Genomic DNA, 25,815 nt, shown 5'->3' with positions numbered 1-25,815 from the left:
TAATGGAGTCTTAGCGTACGTGATCCATGTACCCTTGGTGAACAGGGGTCAATTTGATATATATAAACTCATTCCTATTCCAAAGTCCCTGGATCAAACAAATTTTTGTACTTAGATACTAGAAACTTGTTTTTATGGATTGATAAAGCAAGACAATATTATTTCATGACAGACAAGTATTGGTTAGATACATGTAAAGAGATAAATATAAGAGTATACATGTGTAAGCAGGATCAACCCCCTCCTGTCTTCACAAGTACATGAGAACTGTATGGTTAAGCTATTGCAGTCTAGAGAAAGTATTTCCCCAAGTTGCGAGAAGTGCATAGTAGAACTTTCTGATTCAGTATGGACACAACTGGAAAACAATGAATGGATTTATTTCATCCCAACAAGTGAGAGTATTGCAATTCTCTGTAATGACAGGAACCCAGCCGAGGTAGCACTAAGTGGGATGGGTAAACTAAGAATGAATACTAATTGTAGAGGTTACAGTAAATCTGCTCTGCTCCAAACGCATTCTGTTGTCACTGTAAACAGTTCGATGCAAGCAAAGGACTTGATGTCCGGAGTGAATCTGGAGTACGAGTGTTGTGAGGAATTAGGCATGAAGATCAATCTTAGTTCCATACATTTGAATACAAATTCTAAACACATTGTATCACATTTGGATGATTTAAATATTGCAAGCCTTAAGATTGCTGAAGTTGAGTGCATCATCATGGAACAAGAATGGGAAAGGTTACACACAACTTCCATGACTCTTATTCTGCATTGGTGTATGTTTGCTTCTTTTTAATGGAATGTATGCAATATACAAACTGTATAACTGTTTGAAAGGAAAGGTAAATTGCATAAAGGCCATAACACATTCAAACAGATCAGGTAACACAGTGAATATTAAAATCCATACAAGCAATGAGAGCCTAGCTGTGGCACAAGAAGATGTGCCATTACGATAAATAAATGCACCCAATACAGAACCGGAGGTACGCAGGTCCCGCCGACTCCGTATTTCCAAGTCTTGTTTCTGAGACCAATTAAAGTGTAAAATGGTCTCCCCTGAGGAGGGGAGGTGTTGCATACATGGAAGTGTGAGTACTTGTATAATTGTGTACTATATTTTTGTATTTCTTGGGCATTTTAAATATTCTTTCCAAGCTGTGGACCGGCTAGCAACCAATGCGTAGCCTAAACAAATGTGTGTGTGGTCTCCTCCCCTTCCACACGTGTGAAGGACAGAACTCAGACTGACTGGGGCACTAGGGCAGACTGCAGCTTGGAGGTGAAGGCGAGACACAGAGAGTCGGATTCCAGTTGTCACAAGGGTTAGACGGGCAGGACTGCGGCCTCACCCCTTGTAGGGAATATTTAAAGTGCCCGCCAAATTCTATGTACTTCATCAAGCATCTCTTATTCTAACAATATAGCACAGTTAAATCCAATTGCTTGCCGTTGTCTTTCCACCTAATCCCAACCCCATACATTGAATCGCTCACCGCTCGGCGAACCTGAGTATCCCTGAAATACTGGGATACAACACCTTGCAACTCCTATGTTCCCATATATAGGTGGAACATTATACAGATCAATATGTTTTCTCGTATGTGGGCCTTGCGGCCATTCTATGTAAAGGTTTCCTTAGGCTTAGTGCCTGGAGGTACTTTCCTTTTCTATTGCGATGTCTTGGAAGTATGTGTGTATATATATATATATGTGTGTGCCCTCAGAGTACTCTGGTCAGTCAGTTCGGGACCAGGGGACCTATCTGCAACACACATGTACTTTCAAAATGGTAGCTTCACGCAGATGCCCGTCACATAGGATTCGGCAGGCGAGTGGCCCTACACGCCCTGCCCTCAGCCCTCTGGCTGAGTTCTGGTCTTCCTTTGACCCATACAACAAACCTACAGTTTTGCGTTTTCGGTCTGCTCCATGGGATGATCTCCTATAGGATGACGAAATTGACTGGCCCACCGAAACATCTTTGGATACCCATGGTGAGAAACTTCAGCAACCGTCTGAAGATATACAAGACGAAGCCGATCTTCAAGCATCGCCACAATTTAACCTCATAGAAAGGCCTCCACCACCAACCCACTATCAGTCGGTAGCCATTCCATCCTTGCCTCACATCACCATTGACGATTCATATTACCATGAGGTAATCACAAAAGGAGTTAATCTTCCAGCTCCCTCTGGGGCTCCGTCTGTATTTCAACCAACCAGACCAATGCCCCTTCTCCAACAAGTTGTCAACGATTTGGAACAACAGGGCCTACTTCGGCGAGACCGTAACATAACTTCTGCGTTCCGCCTCTTCTTAGTACAAAGGGCAATGGCTTGGCCCGTCCAATCTTGGACCTTTCACCGTGGACCCTTTGGTACAGAAAGCCACCAATAACATTATACTCTGCGGCACAGGTGCTTTCTACCATTCCGCCTCATGCTGAAATGTTCAAACTAGATTTAAAAAGTGGATTTTACTACTTCTGCATCTCCAGTGACACACAGCATAACTACGGAATTTACTACAATGGCATTCGCTACGCATGGACAAGACTACCCATGGGCCATCCATTGGCCCCATCCGTCATGCAGAGAATAAGCACAGCTGTTACTCGCCACTTATACAAGAAATCTGCCATCACCATGGTAGCATACCTGGATGATTGGCTCTTCTTTTCAGAGCAAGATGAGCTTCCAGTTCCAGCCATCATTCAGGAAATTCAGTACCTCGGGTTTTGCAGAAATTTTGATAAATCAATATTATACAAAGTCACCAACATTGTTTATTTGGGCCTTCAGATTAACTGTGATACAGGAACAACGAAGCCAACACCCGCCTGTTTGGTTCACTTGCGCCAACTTCTCACACTGGTCCCGCATGCTTCCAGACAAGACCTCGTCCGGATAGCGGGCTATGTGTCATGGCTCACATGGGCCATGGCCTGGCCCCAGTTCCTGGCACAATTCATCACACAACGCAATGTTACATGGATCACCATGCTCATGTTGGCGGGCGTTCTCAACACAGAGCGTCGATTCCATCCGCCTCTAGTTTCTCGTCAGCTGTATACAGATGTGACGCAAACCTCAACTGCGGCCCTCTCCGTAGGACCACCACGGCAAGAACTAGTGCGACATTACGCTGATCAAAAGCCCATAGCTTGGGCCGAAATGGCGGCCGCCCTTAGAGGATTAATTTAGTTAATGGATCAGTGCTTGGTGCAGCCAACAACAGTGACACTGCAGTAGACTCTGCAGTAGTGTATCATACGCTTGTGAAGGGGACCGGGGTTACACTCTGGTCCTCTCAGTTATTACAAAGTTTGTATATAATGTGGTTAATAAAGAAGATACGGGCAGGCCACTGCCTGGTTGTCAGATGGGTTCCATCTGGTCTGAACCTGGCGAACCCCCTCTCTCGAGGCGTGCACACCCCCTAAACAGGGTCCGCCTTAGGCCTATAAAAGGCACACATACTCGAGCAAGGGTGTCAGTCAGTTCAGGACCAGGGGACCTATCTGCAACACACACGAAGGCTTCATTCTGACACTGGTTGACCCACTTTGTTGAGAGCTTCGCCAGCCAGCTGGCCTCACTGATAGCAGCATTGACTAGCTGCTACTGCAAGTTTTACATCCGGCTTCAGAAAACGGTCCTTTTAAGGGCCTTCAATAGCAGTGTCATCACTAGCCAAGGCTAGCCCGCTATGAAGGGAGTCTCCACCAGTATTATTCAGACATGCTCCCCACTGTCTGTAGTACCCACTCTAAGAGCAATATGAATTGTATTCTGGAATGCCAACGGGCTATCAAATCATAAACTAGAACTGCGAAACTTCTTACAAATACACAAAATTTATATTGCATTAATATCGTAGAGGCATTTTACTACCAGAACAGTGTTTAAAATACCATACAAAGTCTATCATAGTCATCATCCAGATGGTACTGCACATGGGGGTGCAGCTGTTATAATATGAAGTGCACTCACCATGAACTACTACACCACCAGTCAGAAAAAATACAAGCTGCCAATATTCAAGTTGATGCTAACACATTACCTTTTACAATTTCTGCAATCTATTGTCCTCCCAGACATGCTATATTTGCTGAAGAGTAGACAGCGGTTTTCCAGGCACTGGGATCTAAATTCGTGAGAGGTGCAGATTAGAATGATAAACATAAGGAATGGGAAATGAGGAAGAAATCTCTTACATGCCATAAATAGGCAAAATTCAGTACTGGCAAACTGATGTATTGGCCATCAGACCCAAAAAAGCTGCCACACCTGTTGGACTTTTTTATACTCCATGACATAACATCCAACTACATGCAAGCTGAACCCGGCTTCAAGCTATCGTTGCACCATTCTCCTGTAGTCGCAACTATAAGCACACACGTGATAAGTAAATCAACTATTCCAATGCTCATCACAAAGCAAACAAATTGGGACAGCTTCTGTACATACACAGAAAAACACATACACTTGAACCAAAGAATAAAAGAACCAAACAAACTGGACGAGACAACTTAGTACTTTACCACCTTAATACAGGCAGCAGTGTGGTATTCAAAACCAACCCCAAAGAAGAAAGAAACAGATAATATCCTTTCTATATATGAGAGCTCGTAACCAAAAAATGTAGAGCAAGAAGCAGATGGCAGAGTTGAAGAAACAATGATGACAGGCTCATTTATAACAGACTAAGGCAAAAACTATATACTGCCTTAGCAAATGTGAAAAACAGAACATCTGAACACTACATCACATGATCACACAATCTGGAAGGCATCAAAGAGGCTCAAAAGATCCCAAATATCAATACTGCCGATAAGAAACTTCTACTTTATAAATGCATAATAAAACCCATATGAACATATGGTATACAGTTATGGGATTGCAAAAACCATCAAACACAAAAATAATTCAAAGATTTCAATCTGAAGTCTTGCACTTAATAACCAATGTACCTTGGTATGTTTCCAACTTTACTCTCCATAATGATCTGTAAATCTCATTTGTCATAGAAGAAATACATTGACTGTCAACACTCTACCATCAAAGCATACTTGGACACAATAACAGACTAGTTACAGAAATCAGCAACCCAACAAACATAAGAAAAAGACTGAAGAGAGAGTGTCTGTCTGACTACCATAACCTGCAAATGAAGAAAGCTAAAGCCATTATAATTCTGCTACAGGGCCTGTAAAAGCATCATCAGTGGATGATTTCTCTACTCAAGACACCCACTTAAAGCAAATTTATTTATTACTCCATAAAGTCAGGAGTAGATTGTAAATATGCAACTTATATGTTAATAAAAAGAATCATCTTGAACAGCTAAGGAGGTCAGTGCAAACACTGATCTTTTATGAGCAGTACGTTTTATTGCCAATAGTTGTGTGAAGTACCAATACCATTCAGAACTGGTTTGCTCACTGTGATTTTAAACTCTCAGACTTGAGATTCTGAATAAGGCTGATAGTGAAAATTACATCATATTGGAAATACACCACATTGGAAATTTAGTTTTCAATCATCAACAACAGTCTTCAGTGTTATAATGAAAATGAAATTGCAAGAAAGTAACTGTTGTATTAATTATGGCAAAACACCATACCACATCAAAAGATCAGGAAACCACTGAGCATGAAGGAATGACCAGCCAGGATGCCAGGAAATTTACTGCTGGACTACAACCTTATTTCATGCAGGAAGAGAATGAGGGCAGTTTTATCTGCACCAGAAACCTGCACTCATTTTGTTCAATTGAAGTCAATCAAGAAAACACAGCAGGAAACACTCAGCTGATTCCTCCACCACTAACTCTTAAGCAATGTATGCATGTTTAAAAGGAAATGAATCAAATTTGTTTTCAGGGTAAATATTTTTCTGTGATTTGTACCAATGGTTTCATCTCTTCTAAAGTCAATAATTCTGTTACTCAATAAATGGAAAGCTTATCTTTCATCTTATGTACACAGACCTTTTCAACCCTTTACATGCAATTTCATATATTTTGGGCAGCTGCTTAAATGGGGCAAAGTACTCTAGTCCTGATGTGTCAAAATTAACTGGAATCCACTGTATTCACACCAAACTATTACTGTTTGCTAGGAATGTACAGGATGTACCACTTAAAATGCAACAAACAATATTCACACACTACAGTACCTACAGAGATGAGATCTGAAGCCATTCCCCTTGTGTAATGGACTCTCCCACTGCTTAATGACACTCAAGTCAATGTCACCCTGGTTGCTATGTTGCTGACATTACTAAAGTTAATGTTACTGATATAAAACTGGAGCCATGCAAACTCTTATATAAGGACACACTGTGAAGGAAGAATCTTGTACTGACATGGTTTCAGGAACTAGTGGTTAAAGGAATTCCCAATCTACAATGTACTCTTTTATTTTTATGTGGGTGAGTCTGCTCTAAGTGGATACATGAAGAGTCACAGAGAGCTGCAAATGGAGTGCAGAAAATCATCTTCCTGTTTGTGAAGTCTCCTTCCACAGTCTGAAAGCTGGACTCTGGTATGCCAATCAGCATTCACGGAATATAGGGTCTGAGATTTTTTGAAGACACTACAACATTACTCATCGCACTGTTCATCAAGGAACAAATGAAGTGAAAACTTATGGGTCCTTCTTACAGGATGATGTTACGGCCCACATGACAAGTAATCCTATGAAGGCACTGGCTTAACTATGTTGTAAGTGCGTGATAAGTTGAGAATGGTGGCCTCCTGTCACCAGATACAAATCTGTTTTATGTTTACTTAAAAAGCACACTGAAAGTTAGTGTATGCAAACAGTCCTCAGTGAGTTCAAGAAGTGAGAGAGAGCATTCAAAACAATTTATGCTATTTGAAGACAAGAGCTTTGTTCCTTGCATAGAAATACTTTCACATGAATCAAGACCTGCTTAGCAGAAGATGAACACTTAAGGTATTTTCTTTAAAATAAGATGAGTAACACAGGCAGTGACATACACTCAAAATCTCATTGTCTTTTGGCTGTATGACACTTGGACAAATGATAAGATGAACTCAGATTATGGTCTTCTGGGCTGTGACATAGGCATCTACTTACAAGATGATGCAATGTCAAAATTCATACCATAATCTGAATAATCACCACCATAAAATGCTCTAAACAGAATGCAACAGTTCACAGATGATCTTTGATCAGGATACTTGAAAGCACTCTGCTATCAGTGACTATATCAGCAGAGAAAATACACTCTGCAGAAGCATACGTTAACTTTATAGATCGGATGTTGGTGGTGGAGACCATGCACGTTACCCCTCTAGAGGCTCTACTTGAATCTGAAAACTACGATATTCCAGGATAGGACACCATGTGATCCAGCAGAAGTTCACTGACACTTCAGAGAAATGTAACATCTCCATCTTCAGAGTTGAATATTAAGCTGATCCAGTACCCAACGAGGAGGCGATAAACTGCTATCAAATTACATGGTATCATATCTCAGAACATTAAATCCAATGCAGACCAGATGATTTTGGACAAGTTACATATGTTGTCCAGAAAATAAAGGCTGTTTTGTAAAAAAAAAAGTGGGGAAAAAAAAACTTCACATCATTACTACAGACCTTAAATTGTTTTCCACATAATCTCCATGAAGATTCAGGCACTTGTTATATTGTGTGATGAGTTTCTGTATGCCTCACCAGTCTACTGGTCTACTTCTTCATCGCTAACCATGTGTGTGCTGCCCAAAAACTGCTTCAAGTGTGTGAACGAGTGAAAATCACTTGGAGCCAGATCCGGAATGTAGGGTGGATGCACGAAAAGGTCCCAGGCAAAGCCAGAAATTAGCACATGTGCTAGTGGCAGTATGCATGGGTGTGTCATCATGCAGCAGAACCACTCCAGTTAACAGCTGGCCTCACCGGCAGTTCTGTATGGCGCATCATAGTTGCTTCACGGTTGCACAATATGACACATCACTGATGGTTTGGCCTTTTGGCATGAATTTCACATGAAGCATGCCTTTCCAGTTAAAAAAAATATGTGGCAAGGACTTTCCGAGTTGACAATGTCTGTTTGAATTGCATGGGTTTTAGTGGTGAATGAGAATGATACTACTCCAGAGATGGACATTTACTCTCAGGGATGATGTGTGAAACCCATGTTTCATCTCCTGTGACCATCTGGTCTGAAAAAGTATTGCCATCTTACTGATAATGCACCAAAAATGTCAAAGCACCACCCACATGCTTACTCTTGTGCTTTTCAGTGAGCACTCATGGCACCCATCTTGCACAAATTTTTTTGTAGTAGAGATTCTCCGTAACAATTTCATGAATTAGTGTTCAAGAAATCTGAAGAAATTTCTCATCAATTTTATCAAAAGTGAAATGCCTGTTTGTCCTGATGTGTCGATCAGTCTTGCTTTTTCAAGTCCTCAGTGATGAGGGACAGACACCAAGATTGCTTCTTGTCATGAACTCTTCTCCAGCCCTTATCAGACATTCGACACCACTAGAAAGTGACATCTGACTCATTCATTACACCTTCTGCATATAAAGCAATAAGTTGAGGTAAATTTCAATCAGGCAGACATTTTGCTTAATCAAAACAGAATTACAGCTCGAACTTCATGATTGGTGGGATTCTTGATTTCCTTATTCATTTTGAAACATTACAAAAATTGCAAAATGATATAATCAGCATGCATGTCACTCACTTGCCTTGTTAATAAAAGATTACTGAGGCCTGCTAATCTTGCAATGGTGCAATTCGTTGACCTGCGCAAGTGCTTTGTGTAAACGGTCTTCACTTTCTGAATGATTGTTGTATATGAGCAAGAGAAAAAATGAAATCCATATGCTAATTAGGCATTCATTTGTATGGCATAATGTAGGACAGCAGAAAGTCATGGGTTCAAAGCTTGATATGTGGCACAATTTGTCACTGATCCAAAAATGGGTATAAGTGACACAAAGAGTGAATGAGTTTGTACGCTGGGTATACTCATTCACTACACCCCATTAAAATGGATCATACGTTCATAAAACCACTTAAATACAGTTTTCTCACTCTGAGAAAATTATGTCATGAACTTTCTTCCACTGTGGCAATATTTAAATGTACAGAAGTGCCAAAGTAAACTCTTCATGAGATCAGTTGAGTTCTTCACTAGACCAACTTAGCTACAACTTTACAATTACAAAAAGTATGAAAAGAATTAATGTGACTGATGCAAGAACAAGAATGCATACCATCTTCCTGTTTTTTTTCTGGTAATTGTCAGCCTTTTGAAGTTGCTGGTAGCCTTGATGTACCTGGATTTGGCACTGTTCAATATTGTAGTCTATCCTGTCCAGGACTGTACCCTAAAAGAGACAGAATGGGTTATCATACTACTAGACGCTTTAATAAACAGATCAGTTGTAACAAACATTGTTTTCCATACTCGAAATTTTTTCAGCCAAGCAAATCAGATCTTTCACACTGTTGAGACAATCTTGATATGTGAATTGTGTTTATATATGGATCAGATAGGTAATTCAATAAGCAAGTTACAAATGGATATAGAACTTAAACAAATAAGAGTACTGATTTGAAAAATGCTTTTATTTCTCAACATAATCTCCCTGTTCACTGAGGTACTTGTCCCATTGTTTCACAAGCCCCTGAAAACCAGCAGCATAAAATTCTTTGGGCTGCTGTCAGAGCCAGGCGGTGACTGGGATCATGAAGACATACTGCCCACCACATTCCAGCCTCAATGACAAACCGTAAATGCCGACTCCTACTGTAACATCCTCAGGAAACTTCATAAGGCCATTCAATGGAAGTGACCAGGACTCCTCACCAAAGGCGTGTTGCTCTTGTATGACAACGCGTGTTCCCATACTGCCAACAAGACAAATGAGACGCTGCGAAATTTCAAGTGGGAAGTCCTCAAGCATCCTCTGTATAGCCCCAACCTTGCTCCAAGCAACTTCCATTTGTTTGGCCCTCTTAAACATTTTCACAACGATGAAGCCATAGGAAGGGAAGTCACCGCCTGGTTCCAACAGCAGCCCAAAGAATTTTATGCTGCTGGTTTTCAGGGACTTGTAAAACAATGGGATAAGTGCCTGAATGTACAGGGAGATTATGTTGAGAAATAAAAGAATTTTTCAAATCAGTACTCTTATTTGTTTAAGTTCTATAACCATTTTTAGCTTACTTATTGACTTACGCTCATATTTCCAACTTTAAACATCTCCATGCAAAGACTTAAGATCAACAGTCATTAAGAAAGTCACTAATATCTAATTTCCTGTATTCATACTTTGCTCATAAGACAGCACATTCCTTACAAGTCCTGCGTGTCATTATTAGTAGAAGTTAATTTTTATTTAATTGTGAATAGCTATATGATATCTGAGTCGATCACAGTGCCCACAGTCTAGGGCATGGATGTTTGTTTGCATTTACTCTGTCTGTGTTGCCCTGTGTAGTTAGTGGCCTTGCAGTGGGCTGATCCCCCATCCAAGGAGCCTTACTGACTATCTATATGATTACCACACTGTAAAACAGAGTCCAAGGTTCATCACATACCATAGCACCCACAGAGAAGGCATGAAATCTGAGCTTCCCACAAACAGTGAGTACTAAGATCAGGATCTTCCCAGAAGACCACTAGTATCTAATTATAATGCTCTGGAATATGTTTGTTTCTGGCAGCAGTCACAAAAGCTATATATAAATAAAACATATATAATGTTCCTGGCATTCCTTGAAATGTGTAGATGATTATATTAAGAGATATATTTGTAGACCTACTTATGCTCAATATTTGCCATGCCATAGCTCAAGCGGTTAGTCGCTGGCTTCCCACTGCGGCGGCCTGGGTTCGATCCCGGGTCTAGTCAAGTGGGATTTGTGGTGGACAAAGTGGCGCTGGGGCACGTTTTCTCTGAGTACTTCAGTTTCTCCTGCCAAACTGATTTTTCACATCCTGAATTCTTTATCTTCAGTAACACCAGCTGATAATAGTACTAGCATAATTACTTCATTAACTGAAGTTAAAAAATATCTCTATATTTTACATTATTAAAGTAATTTTATTATATTACATGCAGTAAGCTTTCAATTTCTGCCAAAATGGATGGGAGGAGAAGTGTACATTAATTAAAAACATTTGCAAATAACCACTAGCCATGTTACATTAAGTCCCCAAAATCACTTAATTATTTCTTACAGCTCATGCTACTGGGCACTAAACACTGTGACAAATAGACTTCCAAAGAAGAGTGCAAACCCTTCATTATATAAAAAATAAACTAGAAAGTTGCAATATGGTGAAAAGATGTAGTTTAACCGCTCGTCAGTGAGGCTTGAAGCCCACGTGTTGGTCGTCACTTCTCTAACCGCTCACTTCGTAGGGCCCTTTGCGTTGGTTGCCACTGTGTAACCGTCCTCCTTGCTCCTACGTTGTGTTCCACTTATCACCGTCCTCCCTCTTCTCGTGGATGTCGAGAAGTTAGGTGGGAAGGGAGGAGAATTGTGGTTGTTGGTGCTGGTAGGCGAGAATTCGCTTCCTGTACACTCTTAGGTGTCTCGCAAGTAGGGAAAGATGGGAGTAACTGGGTTCTGCTCGGTAACTGGTAGAGGTGAGTTCTTATCCCAGGGTCTTATACAGGTCTGGCTTGGGCAAGGCAGGAAGAATCTTTCACTACAGTCACACACACCTCTTCAGACTTTTGCACTTAGTAATTATTTAATTCCCTCCAGCTCACTGAATACAAATGAATCTCTAATGTTTACACTTAATTGTAATTAACATATAATACTTTCTTTTCTGAAGGAACGTAGTTGTAAATTTGAAACTGACTTCACCGAAGTTGGATGAAGACTCCTTGAGGTGGAATGCCCTCTCTATCTCTGAATACTCAGGTCCACGAACCACAGACTCCAAGAGAAGTCCACTCCTCCACTTTTGCCATTGGTTAAGTTTTCAAACTAGGAGGTTCCCTAAATTTGTGAATTTCCAATCATGTTGCTTTGCTATGTGATTCTGGCAGATGCTGACCTGATGCTAAGGTTGACAGTCCCTTCATGCATTACGTTCAGGGTATGAGGCTCCGGCTGTCCCACTTTTCAGTTATAGCTGTTCCAAGCTGTCAGCTCTCAAATTTTCAAAGACTTTCCGACTTTGCTGAAACTGCCAGAATTCCAGGAAAGTACCAGATGTTACTTCCTGTCCACATAGCAAAACTTGAACTATGTCCCTTCTGCGTGTAAGAGTTGGCTATCTGCCAGATCTCTTTGTATTAACTTAATATAGATTTACACGTAATTAATACAAATAGTCCACCAATTAGAATGAACGGTTACAACAGAGCCTACAAAAATCATTGTAAAACATCACAGATACATACTATCACTAAAACAGGCGTAATGGGAAACACTTAAAGGCTCAGGAACATCACTAGAATGATACTGAAACCTAATTAGTGTACCCACAAAAATGTTACCCAAGCTCCTGCAGTCATCCTGTTAACTAGCTGATGTGCACTCTTACAACACATGGCATATACCAAGACAGATGAAGAAGGGATGCCTAAAAAAGCATACATTTTCAGCATATGCTACCTTCACTTGCCCATTCTCCTTAAATTTAAACTAGATCATGTATTTCTTGCTAGACATCACTGAGATCTTAACACTTCGCGGACCAGACGCCTAGGCCTAGGTGTTTGGGTTTTAAACGTGGCAGACCGGCCGCCTAGATTTAGGCTTTTAGGACGCGTTATCTTGCAACACACTGTTCCTCGCTTTGGTGGCCACGTGTCTGTAAAAGTACTGCGTAGCTGACCTTCGGAATATTTGTTTTCTGAGTCAGCAACGTGACCATCTCTATTCCCCTCTCACTCTAAAGAAAAGTCCCTTTGTTCAAGTCGAAGCTTCTATGTGTGAGGCAAGATATTCTCAGTGTCAACATGGCTCAGAGACGAAAGCAGTTGAAGGCTCTCGGAGAAGAAGAAATCTGTAATTTGATCTCTGATGAGTTATCTGACTTGCCAACTGCTTCGTCTTCTGATAGCGAGGGCAGTCTCAGGGGCCACCAAAATATTGTGACCAGAAGAGAAAGTGAAAGTGACAGTCAGAGCTCCGATGAAAGTGCGAGTGCTAGCATTGCGGGGACAGCCACATGGGGTAAAGTGGACAAAACACCCACTTTGGGAAAGTTTACTGGTGATCCAGGGGTGAGACAAATGCCATCGGACCCTACGCAAGTGTCTGAAGTAGATGAACTGTTATTTGGAGATAGTTTCTTTGACATGTTGTGTCAGGAGACCAACAGATACTATCTCCAACACGGTGAGGCGTACGACAGTACCTATAAGGTGTTGAAGTGGGCGGATGTCACTTCAGCAGAAATGAAATTTTTTTGGCAATAATCATTCTAATGGGGTTTACAAAGAGGGATAATTTGAAAGACTATTGGTTCACTGATCCATTTTTAGAAATTCCCATTTTTGGCAAACTCATGAGTCGTAAGAGATTTGAACAGATATGGTGGTGTTTGCATTTCAATAATAATGAACTGCAGCCACAATCAACAGGCAGGCTTTTCAAAATTCAGTCCTTATTAGACTTTGTCGTTGAGAAATTTCAGACAGTTCATGAGCCAGAGCAGCAACTGTCTTTGGATGAATCTGTGATTCCTTGGAGGGGAAGGCTTCGTTTCCGAACGTATAATCCTGGGAAACTCACGAAGTATAGCCTACTTGTTCATGTAGTCATGGAAAGCACTTCAGGCTATATTGGAAATTTAGAAATATATTCCGGTGACGGCAAGAAATTGCAAGAAACTATTGTTTCCATTTTGGATCACAGTAAAATGGACGAAGAAAGTTGCCTTGTGGCTTATAAATTGTGCCCTTTTCAATTCATTTTTGGTTTTCAAAGAGCTAAACGAAAATTCAACTTTGAAATACAAGGCAATTCTCATGAATGTGGCAAAAGCCTGGGCTACAGACCTCACAGTGGCGGTAGAACCTGCGTCAGACACAGATGTAGTACGACCAGGACCATCTACTCCCACCCCACGGAGGCCTCATATGGACCCCCTTGGGCGATTCTCAGGTGATATGCGGAAACATACCCTCATGAAAATTGTGATGAGCTAACAATTGACGGGGAAGTATCCTTCTAGGCAGTGCCGTGTGTGCGCTGTGCACAAGAAGCAAAGCAAGACTTCCTACGTCCGCAAGTTCTGCGTCATGCCTCTTCACAGAGGGGAATGTTTCCAGAAATATCACACTCTGAAGCACTTCTAGGAGCTCTGGTAAGTCTTCTCCAAAAATTTTAGTTCATAAAATTAATTAGGAAATTTTATATTAATTTTTAAAGTGAACAGTGCACAAGTTAGGGTAGTAGGTTTAAAAACGCTGGTCCCCAGGGTGATTTAAATATTTAAATCACCGGTCCGTGAAGTGTTAAAGTTGTAGTTTATTATTCAACAAATGTCACCAATGTACCGTCTCATGTGCAATACACACAATGTGTCTCTGTACATTACACTGTGTGTATGTAGGAAACTTTTAAATAAGTTTTAGAAGGATGTGTTGCATGTGAGATGGTGAATCAGTGACACCTGTTGAATAATAAATGATGTGAAACAGGATGCTACAATATATTATTATTGTGCTTCATATTTCATCATAAATATGGTAAACTTCACATATGCCTGTTTTGATAACTGGGTAACTGGAATATTATGAAACCCTGTCCCCAAAAGGGGATATTTAGAAAAGAGGAACCAAAAGAGAGACAGGATGATGATAATAATGAAGTAAATATGTATTTATATGTTGAGACCCTGTCTCACTTTGTAATCTACAACAAGTTTATCTGGTTTTTCCATTCTTCACTTTTGAAGTATCTTCCTTCCATGGCATGTTCCACACCAGTAACACATCTATTCATATGTCTATCATATATTCAGTTTTCTGCTGGTGTCAAGTCCATTTTATTTGGCCACCTGGCACGCACTGATGATGTTCACGCTGATTTGTTCCAGTTATACAGATATTAAATATATCATCCACAGTAGTGTAGTTGGTTGAGGGGCTATGCTACAAGCTGGAGGTCGCGGGTTCAAGTCCCGATGAGGTCACTGAATTTTTTTTCAATTGACCTAATCTTTCCAGCCGCACTATGGCCCTAGCATTGACTCAGCCTCTAACAGAAATGAGTACCAGGAATTAATTAAATAATTTTCCTGGGGAGTAAAGTGTGGCTGGCGCATAAGGCTGACAACCTTACTGCCATCTTTGAGCTGATTGTCTAGATAATGTTGGACTCTCAATGTCTCACAACCCTACGGGCCTTCACGGCCTTGTACAGGGATAGCTTTACTTTACTTTTTATTTTTACTCTCGTATCATCATCCATCAGTAATTTGCATTTATAATACTGTCATGTGTTATTTACTACATATGGGGTTTGGATTGGTAAATGGATATACTGAACACTTGATACATTGTACCAACAAGTAACTACACCACTCCTACTAAATCACGCACCCTACTTCTCACTACAGCACATGCTATGTCTTCTGTGTTTTCACTAGCTGTTGCCTGGTAATGAATCCTAACAGTATCCTCTGTTTTCTATGTCCTTACTGGCTGGCAACTCTCTCACAACTAACTAAACTGTCAACTCTGAACTCATGACCCCAACTCCTGGCCAATGACTCCTAGCTGTGTTTCACTATTGCAGGCTTCTGACTTCTGACTCAGAACTTGTCTGTCTGCAGAACTTACTCAAAGCCCCAACTGGTTCTCCTCATATAGCTTCTGCATGGAACCAACAGAGAACACAGGTTCCAACAGTTCCTCTACTGTTGCGTTTGCATCTGTCGCTGTGGTCACGTAATTCAGATGCTATGGAAAAATGTTTAGAGAGCTGTTGCCTAGCAATAGACGTCTTCTCTGCTTCTGCTATTACAGCTTTCAGCAGACATGTCACAGTATGTTACGAAGAAAATAAATTTGTTAATTATGAAGTAGTTCAGGCAGTTTAAAACAAAGCAAATAAAACATCCAGACCTTTGTGCATTTCACTCACAATTCAAATTTTTATCAAACGTTACAAGGGGACGACAAATCAGAACAATGGACATTTCCTACAAATAAGTGTATACCTCAAAGGAATGGAAATAGAAAAGATGACATGTATATTTAGGAATGATTCCAGTAGGCTAATATATTTAAGCAGAATAAAGCTTCTATAAAATAGTCATTACCTGATCTGCAACCATGTGTGCAAGGTCTCTGAAAATTTCATTTACATCAACAATCGATTTGAATATCTGCCGCACTTCATGTTCTCTCTGAGCTGCCATCCGTGTGTTGTCTTCTTCAAGCAACAGAAGCTGCTGCTGGGCAAGAGAACCAGCCATAGGTCCCAGTCCAAACTGGTGGTCAATATTATATACCTCCCAATCAGCATCTTGTGGGAAGTCCTGATCTAATGCTGTGTCAAAATACTGCTTCGAACGTTCCTCTCTTGAGTTCAACTCTGTTAATGCACAAAACCACACATCATAGTATCAGCACTGTAACAGCCACAGAGGCTAAAATGAGAGTGTAATTACCACACATGCACCAATACTCAGGGGGCCTAAACTGTGGACTGGTACTAGAAATAAATGGCAGCTTGCAACTGTTTATCTAATGATTCCTTTAGCATACACATGCTGGGCTGGAAACATTTATGAAAATCTGGTAACTGGAACACTATGCCAGTTTCCAGAAAAAGGTGGATCAGTATTTTCTGGTGCCTCACTGTGGTTCTCACTGGTGCTCAGCATAAAAGATTAGTTTCTTCTCATCACTGTACTGTTTATTCTTAACAACTGCTGGTCACATGTAAGATAACGTTAAATGCATTAAATTTAAAAGAGAGATTAATTGATGAGTGTGACAGATAAGGTGTGTACCTCCAAAGAGCACTGGGGTATAATTTTTAGAAGTTCTGAGTCAAATAAATATTTAAAGCTGCTATTTTTGACTACTGTTTATGTCAATTTATAAAATTTTCAAATATACATAAATGTTTACGATACAATGGTTAAAGAAATAAATTCAAATTTTATCAATATGCCCTGTTTCTCACAAAAAAATGTATACTCTTCAGACTATTATATTTACATGCAACCATTCATGTTTTGTGTATTCTTACTGACTATTAATTATTACAAATTTCAGTACTGTCTTCACTTTAATTTTCAATATTAGATGGTCTACAAAGCAACACAATTGCATTTTCAATTTGTCTGATATAAGCAATTCAATAACACCATCTCATTATCAAGCAAGTTAGTTCAAGTGGTAACATTTCTCAGAACTACTCAAAAGGTTCCCAGTTCAAACCTCAGCCAGGATATAAATTATCCAGAATGACGTTTTTATGGTTCTCCTCAGTTCTCCAAAGCTACTTTAGGGATAGTATCTTCAATTAATTTACCACTGTTTCTACCGCACTTTTTCCAGTTCTTTATATTGTGCCATGAAGGCCCATTGTAGGTAACGGCTCCACAAATAAGCATGTTTCCACAGCAGTGAGAGAATACAGCAGTAACGGAAAAAGGGTTTCCATGTGGTCTGTGCCAAAAAAGAAACCCAGCCTCTCATCACAGAGGACGTTACATGAGGACTATGACTGCAATGGTACAGTTGGGAGGAGGGGGGGAAATTCTGGTTGTGAGCCTCATGGGGCTTGGAGCTAAAACAAGATGATTGGTGGTGAACCGACAGTTGTGGAGTGACTTTGACTTTGATTGTTGCAGTCAGAGCACTGCTGCATTTAGTCATTGTGAGCTGTTGCTGTTAGAAGCTGGTAGCTGAGGGTAGGACGGTCTGGGAATGCAGAGGAAGGGAACGTCCGCCATTGGAAACTGCTACCAAGCAATGGCAATGAAGACCTGACTGTGGACAATAATGTGTGTGTAATAGTGAATTGTCAAGTCTGGTCACACACTGTATCAAAGAATACAATAAATCCGATCATCAAACCACAACCAGTCTATAGTCACTTATCACGTGACAACTTGTGTCAGAAATGGGATAACTGGATTATAGAGGATTGGATTTGGTGAATAACTGGGCTGAAGGCACCGGATCGTTATACCACCATTCTATGGAGATGAAAGAAATGATGGCATGTCTGCTGGCCTAAATAAAAGCCACCTGAGAAGAAAGGACAGCAAGGTTGGAAGTCAAGATAGGGGCCAATAACGAGAAATGTGAGGTCCTTCGAGGTACTCTTGTCTCCTGGCTGAAAGCCCACCAAGCCAAGATAAAAGCTAACCATGAGGAGTGGATGTTATAAGCAGGTCAGTTTGAAGCAATGATGCAGTTGCTGGTTGGAACTGCCAGCAGTTGTGTTGAATGAAGTGATGTGAAGTAGCTGTTTTTAAGTGAGAGAGTTCAGTTGTCAGTTGGAAGTTTGCCTGTAAAGAGAAGACTAGGAGGTTGGTGTGAAATGGCCGCCATTCTGGGGCCTAGTTATTTGAGTTGGTAGTTAACAAGAGTTTTGCAAGAGCGGCTGTGACATGAGGACCTGCGTAAAGAAGCTGAAGAATATATCTCAGTAGAAGTATTTTGCCAGGAAACAGCTAGTGGAGACTGTAATAAACTGATACACTAGTCTGTGTGTCAGTGAACTGTAAAGTGTGGTTCTGAGTAGTGTACATAAGTGGTCAATAAATCCAATTCACCGATCCATAACCTGTCTACAGTCACACACTAGTAAATCATGATATTCTGGTGTCAGAAGTGGTTGGATTGAACACTGCATTGGATTTTGATCGTTATACTGCCACACTATGAAAGTGAAACAAACGATGGCATGCCTGCTGGCTGAAATAAAAACGATTCAAGAAAAGATGGAAACCAACAAAGAAGAATTGAAGGCCATATTGGAAGCCTGTCTAGATAAGGCGAGGGCCAACCCAGAAAAGATGAAAGTCGGCCTGGAAGAAATGAAGGTTGTAGTGAACCATCAGGAAGTCCCTAAGAAGAGGCTGCAGTGGAAACTATCAGAGCACTGGAGGGCTGACATGGGGACCAGCATCTAGCCATAGGGCTCCATTGACAGCAGAACAAACAGATCCAGGGCGATGGTGGGTCCCAGAAGTAGCTGGTTGCCACCCACAGATGGATGACCCACCATGCCCTTCCTGCACTGCACAAGGGACACGGTCGTCAGGGACAAGGTAAGGACGATGCTGTACAAGGAACCTTGAAAGGACAGACGTTTGGAAAGAGACAATGAGTGCAACCAGAATGCAACAATGGAATAAGGGACCGAGGCACAATCCGGCAGCTATGTCTGAGGAAGGAGACTACAACCGGTAGTAGGACGAAGCAGGAGACAAGAGCTACATTTGGGAAGCCAGAAGACATTATATGAGATCCTCAGACAAACTCTCAAGTTGGAGGTCGTGAAGCAAGCAGTCAGCCCACTCCAAAACAAAAGAAGAGCCTACTAGCAGTTTTAGAGTAGGAGCTATAGAGGTAAGGGCATTGACACCTCTCGGAGCTTTTGATTGTGCCAACCAGAGGAAGATAATGGCGATAAACCTGGTCTGGCTAGCTCAGGATGAGTGGCTTTAAGGAGGGAACAGAAGGAGCAGTTGGAGAGTAAACACCTCAAAAAACCGAGCAACAGTTAGGAAGGTGAGACCAAGCATGGATGTCACAATCACAACCCTTGGAAAAGAAGAAATGGTGGTACACCTCCAGGCTACTTTGGACGGATAGCCTTAAGGGAGCAATGTGAGGTACAGACCCATTGCTAAGCAGTGAATCTGCAAAACAGCAGCCATTGCTAAGTAACACACACAACAGAACAATGGGGTTATGCAACCTGTTTATAAGCTATTCACTTCATTCTTCTTAGAAATTCTACTACTGGTAAGGCTGGAACTAATAAAAATTTCATTGACTTTTCTAATACCAGCAAAAAGAATGAAATTCAAGAATCTCCCAATTCACCAATTTCAGCATCTGTCTAATACATTTCAAAATGTCTACCCTCGAAACCAGAACAGAGCAATAACAGAATATCTGACTGTGTGGAATGGCCTTCTGTCATTCAGGCAATACATACCACTAAAGGTTGCCAAGTTTGGTGTTTCCTTATTTATAAAGGAAATCACAACCCTTGGAAAATAAGAAATGGTGGTACACCTCCAGGCTACTTTGGACGGATAGCCTTAAGGGAGCAATGTGAGGTACAGACCCATTGCTAAGCAGTGAATCTGCAAAACAGCAGCCATTGCTAAGTAACACACACAACAGAACAATGGGGTTATGCAACCTGTTTATAAGCTATTCACTTCATTCTTCTTAGAAATTCTACTACTGGTAAGGCTGGAACTAATAAAAATTTCATTGACTTTTCTAATACCAGCAAAAAGAATGAAATTCAAGAATCTCCCAATTCACCAATTTCAGCATCTGTCTAATACATTTCAAAATGTCTACCCTCGAAACCAGAACAGAGCAATAACAGAATATCTGACTGTGTGGAATGGCCTTCTGTCATTCAGGCAATACATACCACTAAAGGTTGCCAAGTTTGGTGTTTCCTTATTTATAAAGGATGTGGCATGAAACTGGCATTTCAGCATTTGAATGCAAAAAAACATTACAAATTCTTATAAAGGTAGTGGAACATTTTCTTGATCATGGACACACTATCTGGATGGACTATTTTCACAACTGTTCAGAGATGGCCTGATTCTTGAAATCCAAAGGCATAGACTGTGTCAGCACTTTATATGCCAATAGGAGAAATGTTCTCCTCCTCTGTAAAGAATAAAATACTGAAGAAGGGGGTGCACTGTAGCCAGCAATCAGGAGATGTAGGAGAACACACCTGGTAGGATAAGAAGAGAGTAATTGTGATTTTTACAAACCAAAGAGATGAAATACTCTTAAGTAAATAAAGCAAATAAGGAAAACACAAAACCTGCAGCTGTGTATGACTAGAATTTGAACTCTGAAGCAGCTGATCTCAAAGATCATATGCTAGAGCCTTGCTAGCTTGAGCAATAGAAAGTTTCTAAGGGGTACACATAATTATTCAAAAGGATAATCAATACAGTTATCCGTAATTCCATGATAATACTGTGATGCATTACCTTACATCCATTGCCACAACAACCGCTACAACCGGATCAGACACTTCCATGACAACGAACACATGGAAATTGTGGAGTTCCCGCAGCGACAAATTGTAGCAACGAACTGTCGTTGAGTAACAACAGGTGAGACGAAACACGTTACTGGTGTAATCTATAGGGAGCGTTCCTGAAGCAATGGATTGCCGAACATGTGAGATCGAACCTTGGCAAGGGGTGTCCTCTGCTGAGTCTGCGTGCGCCTTATATAAAGGGTCTGGCCTCGAACGGAAGTTGAGTATTGGAGTATTGAAGATTGATTATTGAGAAAAAGACAATCTTGGGATAGCCGCCACCAGAGACAGTTGAGATCCAACCATGGCCAAGGATAGTTGAGATGTCTCACTGAGTACTGGGCCAGAAGTCAAGTGATATTGCAAGTGATAAGTGTAAGAGTGAGTGTCCAATAAAGATTCACTAAATCCAAGACCCATGTGAAGTTATTTGTCACATGATATGCCAAACACGTGATAACTGGTGTCAGAAGTGGGATCAGTTCAGATTCTGAGGCGAATTTGGAAGAGTTATTAGACTAACGCCACCTCGAGTGTTATAATGCCACATGAGCTAAAATGGAGTCACAGCAGATGATGGAACTGCTGCTGAAGGAAATCAGAGCTGGCCAAGAAAAGGCGGAGATGGGCCACAAGGAACTACTGGCCAAACTGGAGGCTGACAGACAGGCCAACATGAAAGCATGGCGAGAAGAGATGACCATAATGAGAGACAAATGGGTGAATGACAACCGTGATGAGACGTTGGCCTGCCAAGAGATGGAGGCATGTCAAGAAAGCCGACCTCACTGGACAGGAAAACTGAGGCGGCACAGAAAGAAGAGGTCCCCGCAGAAGACGCCATGATAACGCCGGTCGGAGAACCGAGGAAATGGGGTAAGGACCGAAAACTGGCTGCGGAGCGCCACCGCTAGAAACTGAAAAATTCAACATGGGAAGATTGTAAACCCCAGAAGAAATTGGCCATGGCCCGTGGAGGGACAACATGCCGTGCCACAATAGACAGGAAGATGTCCCGTCGTGCAACAGTGGCACGATGCAAGAGAGACACCGTAAAGTCATTCATTACCCAGGAAAAGTGTCACCCACGGAGAATACTGGTCGCTTCTAGAACTAGGATGACCCACCGTGCAGGAGTGGCACGGGGCACAGATAATGCCGTTGGGAAAGTTTGTGCCAGGGACAATGTGGTATGAGGAACCCGGAAAGGATGGATGCACGGAGGGAGACAACAGATGAACCAGGAACCGAGACTTTGAGGAGCAGCTACGGCTTGGAAGCGAGAGGACAACAAACGAGAGCTACAGGAAGGGCATCGGGCTGGAAATCATGAAGTAAGCAGTAGCAATTTCCAGTAAATTATCGAAAATGAGACACTGGACAATGTGGAGGGGTTCACCCCCTCCAAAACGAAAGAAAGGAAACAGCCCACATGGGAGGAACTGGTAACCCAGAAGCACCAGCCTCCCCAGCAAGAATAAATGAGAAACGAATGAAAGTGAGGAATGAATGTGAGACAATGGGACCAAAAATCCTGGACCACAGAAGTGCTTGAGGGGAGCACTCTGGAAGAAGGGGGGCAGATGGAAGGAAGGCAAAATACTGAAGGAAAGGTGGAGTTAACACGCAGAAGATGGGCGCCTTTAGGAAACGAAACCAAGGAAGTACCATTAGGCTGTTTGGGGACTAACAACCTTTAGAAGGGAGCAATGTGACGCGTTACCTTACATCCATCACCGCCATAACCGCTACAACTGGAACGGACACTTCCACGACAACAAACACGTGGAAATTGTGGAGTTCCTGCAGCGACAAATTGTAGCAACGAACTGTAGTTGAGTAACAACAGATGAGACAAACATGTTGCCAGTGTAATCTATAGGGAGTGCTCCTGAAGCAACGGATTGCCGAACACGTGAGTCCACATGCGCCTTATATAAAGGGCCTGGCCTCGAACGGAAGTTGAGTATTGGAGTACTGAAGATTGAGTACTGAGAAGAAGACAATCTTGGGATAGCTGCCACCATAGACAGCTGAGATCCAACCACGGTGAAGGATGGGTGAGACGCTGCATTGAGTATTCGGCCAGAAGTCAAGTGATATTGCAAATGATAAGTGTAAGAGTTAGTGTCCAATAAAGATTCGCTAAATCTGAGACCCACGTGAAGTTATTTGTCGCATGACATACACAACACGTCACAATATACTGGTACACATCAAACAATAAGGGAACAGATTCCCTGAAATTCTGGCTCCTTCTGACACAAAATATCATACAGAAACATGGGTCTGCTGTCCCTAACCATGTACAAGTATATGGCTGTTCTTCAAGGGAACCACCTTGAAAGAGACTAACCGAATGTCACTTCTTAGAACAAAGTCCCGCTGCAGGAAAGAAAGTTAAGCCACAGGGGTGATGTATTATGCTAAGAACTTGGAAAATGAAGAGAAACAATTTATTGGCATAGCGAATGTGAATCAGGCTTGTGTACGGATGGGTGTTTCAGCTTTTACCGTTCTCACGGTCTTGTCGCTTGCAGATTTCTTATACTTTTTCTTCTACCCTGAAGATGGAGGCGATACGTTCCTCCGAAACGTCGGTTAACACCACATATACACGGTGCCAAATCCCAGAAGACTGCTTTCTTCATAGTCACCGCCGTGAAAGCCTCAAATCTTACTCAGCTATCACACAGTTCTCTGATTATGATCTTGTTACTTTCTTCATGGATATGAACCGCCCCCTTCCCCTTCTTCTCTCAAATGCTATTCATTATGAGAGCCATGAAGAGGAAAGAAGCAGCCCATCGTCGCTGGCTCTACTGCTGTGTTTGCATGCTCCCCGAGATAGACGTGGGGTATCCAAGCTATGTGGAGGAGCTACAGTGATATGTTGGCCCCAGATAACAATAAAGAAAATTTAATAAGAAAATAAATAAAGTACAGACATAACAAAGAAACACATAATTCTGGCAGAACACGGGGTACAACAACCCAATACACGATTTCTAAGCAATCTCTCGTTGCCAGAACTTGTGACACAAAATAAACCAACTCGCCCCAGTTTCCAACTTCCCTTGGGCTTTGAATGGGTTACCCCCTAACAAACACAAATAATACATATACAGGTAAATACAAAATGATAACACGCATCGCAACCGTCCTACCCAAAGGCTTGCGATGCGGGCAGCCTTACTTTACCAGCCAGCCAGATACCAAACCAAATTTTGAAGTAACCCAGCTGAAACGGAACTTCCAACAACAATCCCTGCTAGCTGGTAATCGTCTTCTCTGGTCAACGTCGTCCGACATACTGCACAGTAAGTCTCTCCTCGTTCCGAGACTAGGAGGTGGGATGGGGTCACGTGATGAGAGTAGTACGTCAACATTATTAGGGGTGGGGATGGAATCCGGGAATGGCAGCTGCCATGATGTCACGCCGAGAGCGAGCTGACCTTCAGCATGGCTCAGATATACAGAATGTTTGGTTAATAAAGCTATTAAAATCATAATTTATTCAGCTCTGTGTGAAAAAATTACAAAATTATCTCATATACATAACCAGCTGCAAAGGTTTAAATATTTTCAGGCAAAGCTTAAAGGGATGTACAAAGGACACAACCACAGTACAGTGCTGAGTGTGACGCTTACACATCTGCATTGAAGAGTTAAAATGAGTTTGAAATCTCCCACGGTAGAATCCAAGCATCTCACCTCATTTAGGACTTTTCTAATTTGGACCCCAACTTGGCTGCTCTGGCCAGTGGCATAGCAGTAGCACATTAAGTACCTTTACTGATTGAAAACTGCACAACGGAACATGGCACAAATGTGTTCTGCCTTGTGGGTGCTGCAACCCTAAAAGCCAATCACCAAACACTGAATGGAAAATGGGTCACCAAGCAAACTTTTATGTGTGCCACTGCAAACCAGGTGACCATATTTTTCAACCCNTCCCGAAGTTTGGCACATTCCTCCTGGGACACCCTGTATATGTAACTGACAGGATGATTTCAACTGGCATGTTTTACATTTCTGCACAGGAAATTTTTGTTTAGAAACATTTATAAATTCAAGTACTGTGTTACAGTGTTGTACTTGTACGATTAAACCCTGGGGCTTATATCACAGGACACACTTTATTTAAACTTATGCAAAAATTACATAATAAATGAAAAGGAATGCAGAGTAAGCAACTGTGGCCTACTCTGTCCATGATAAATGGAGACCTTTTATGCTATGTACATGAACAAACTTGAAAATTTCAACCTAAAGTGGGATGCACCATGACAAAGAGGCACCATTAACCCACAATCCATGTGAAATATAGAATTATGCAAAATACTCTGCTTTCAAAGTGTACAGTCTTAATGTTATATTTTAGCGTCCTGTTGCACTGATTTAAGTCCATGATTTATTTAATCCGTCTTGCAGTGCATACACTCATTTATTTCCTTCTCTCCCTCGCACTACATGTTTCGGCATAATAATGCCATCTTCAGGTGCTTACTTATCCACATCAAACCAGTTCATTGCATGCCATGTTCACACATTAAAATAA

At 41.5% G+C, this 25,815-nt stretch overlaps 1 protein-coding gene across 2 annotated transcripts in view; it reads right to left on the bottom strand.

Moving 5' to 3' along the window:
• Positions 1 to 25,815, bottom strand: part of LOC111874949 (syntaxin-16) — a 79,139-nt gene that overhangs the window by 43,188 nt on the left and 10,136 nt on the right. Inside the window, exons 4-5 of one of the 2 annotated variants that reach the window (XM_033755657.1) lie at positions 16,297 to 16,571; positions 9,269 to 9,382 (exon numbers count right to left, since the gene is read on the bottom strand). In XM_033755657.1, coding sequence (XP_033611548.1) covers positions 9,269 to 9,382; positions 16,297 to 16,571 — 389 coding nt within the window. Of the gene's footprint in view, positions 1 to 6,413; positions 9,383 to 16,296; positions 16,572 to 25,815 lie in introns of those variants that run through there. The other variant, XM_023870838.2, reaches the window with a different exon arrangement.

The sequence above is a fragment of the Cryptotermes secundus genome, unplaced genomic scaffold (assembly GCF_002891405.2).
Source record: "Cryptotermes secundus unplaced genomic scaffold, Csec_1.0 scaffold712, whole genome shotgun sequence".
Classification (NCBI taxonomy): Eukaryota; Metazoa; Arthropoda; class Insecta; order Blattodea; family Kalotermitidae; genus Cryptotermes; species Cryptotermes secundus.
The sequence above is the reverse complement of the archived record's forward strand: the minus strand, read 5'-3'. Positions and strand labels throughout refer to the sequence as shown.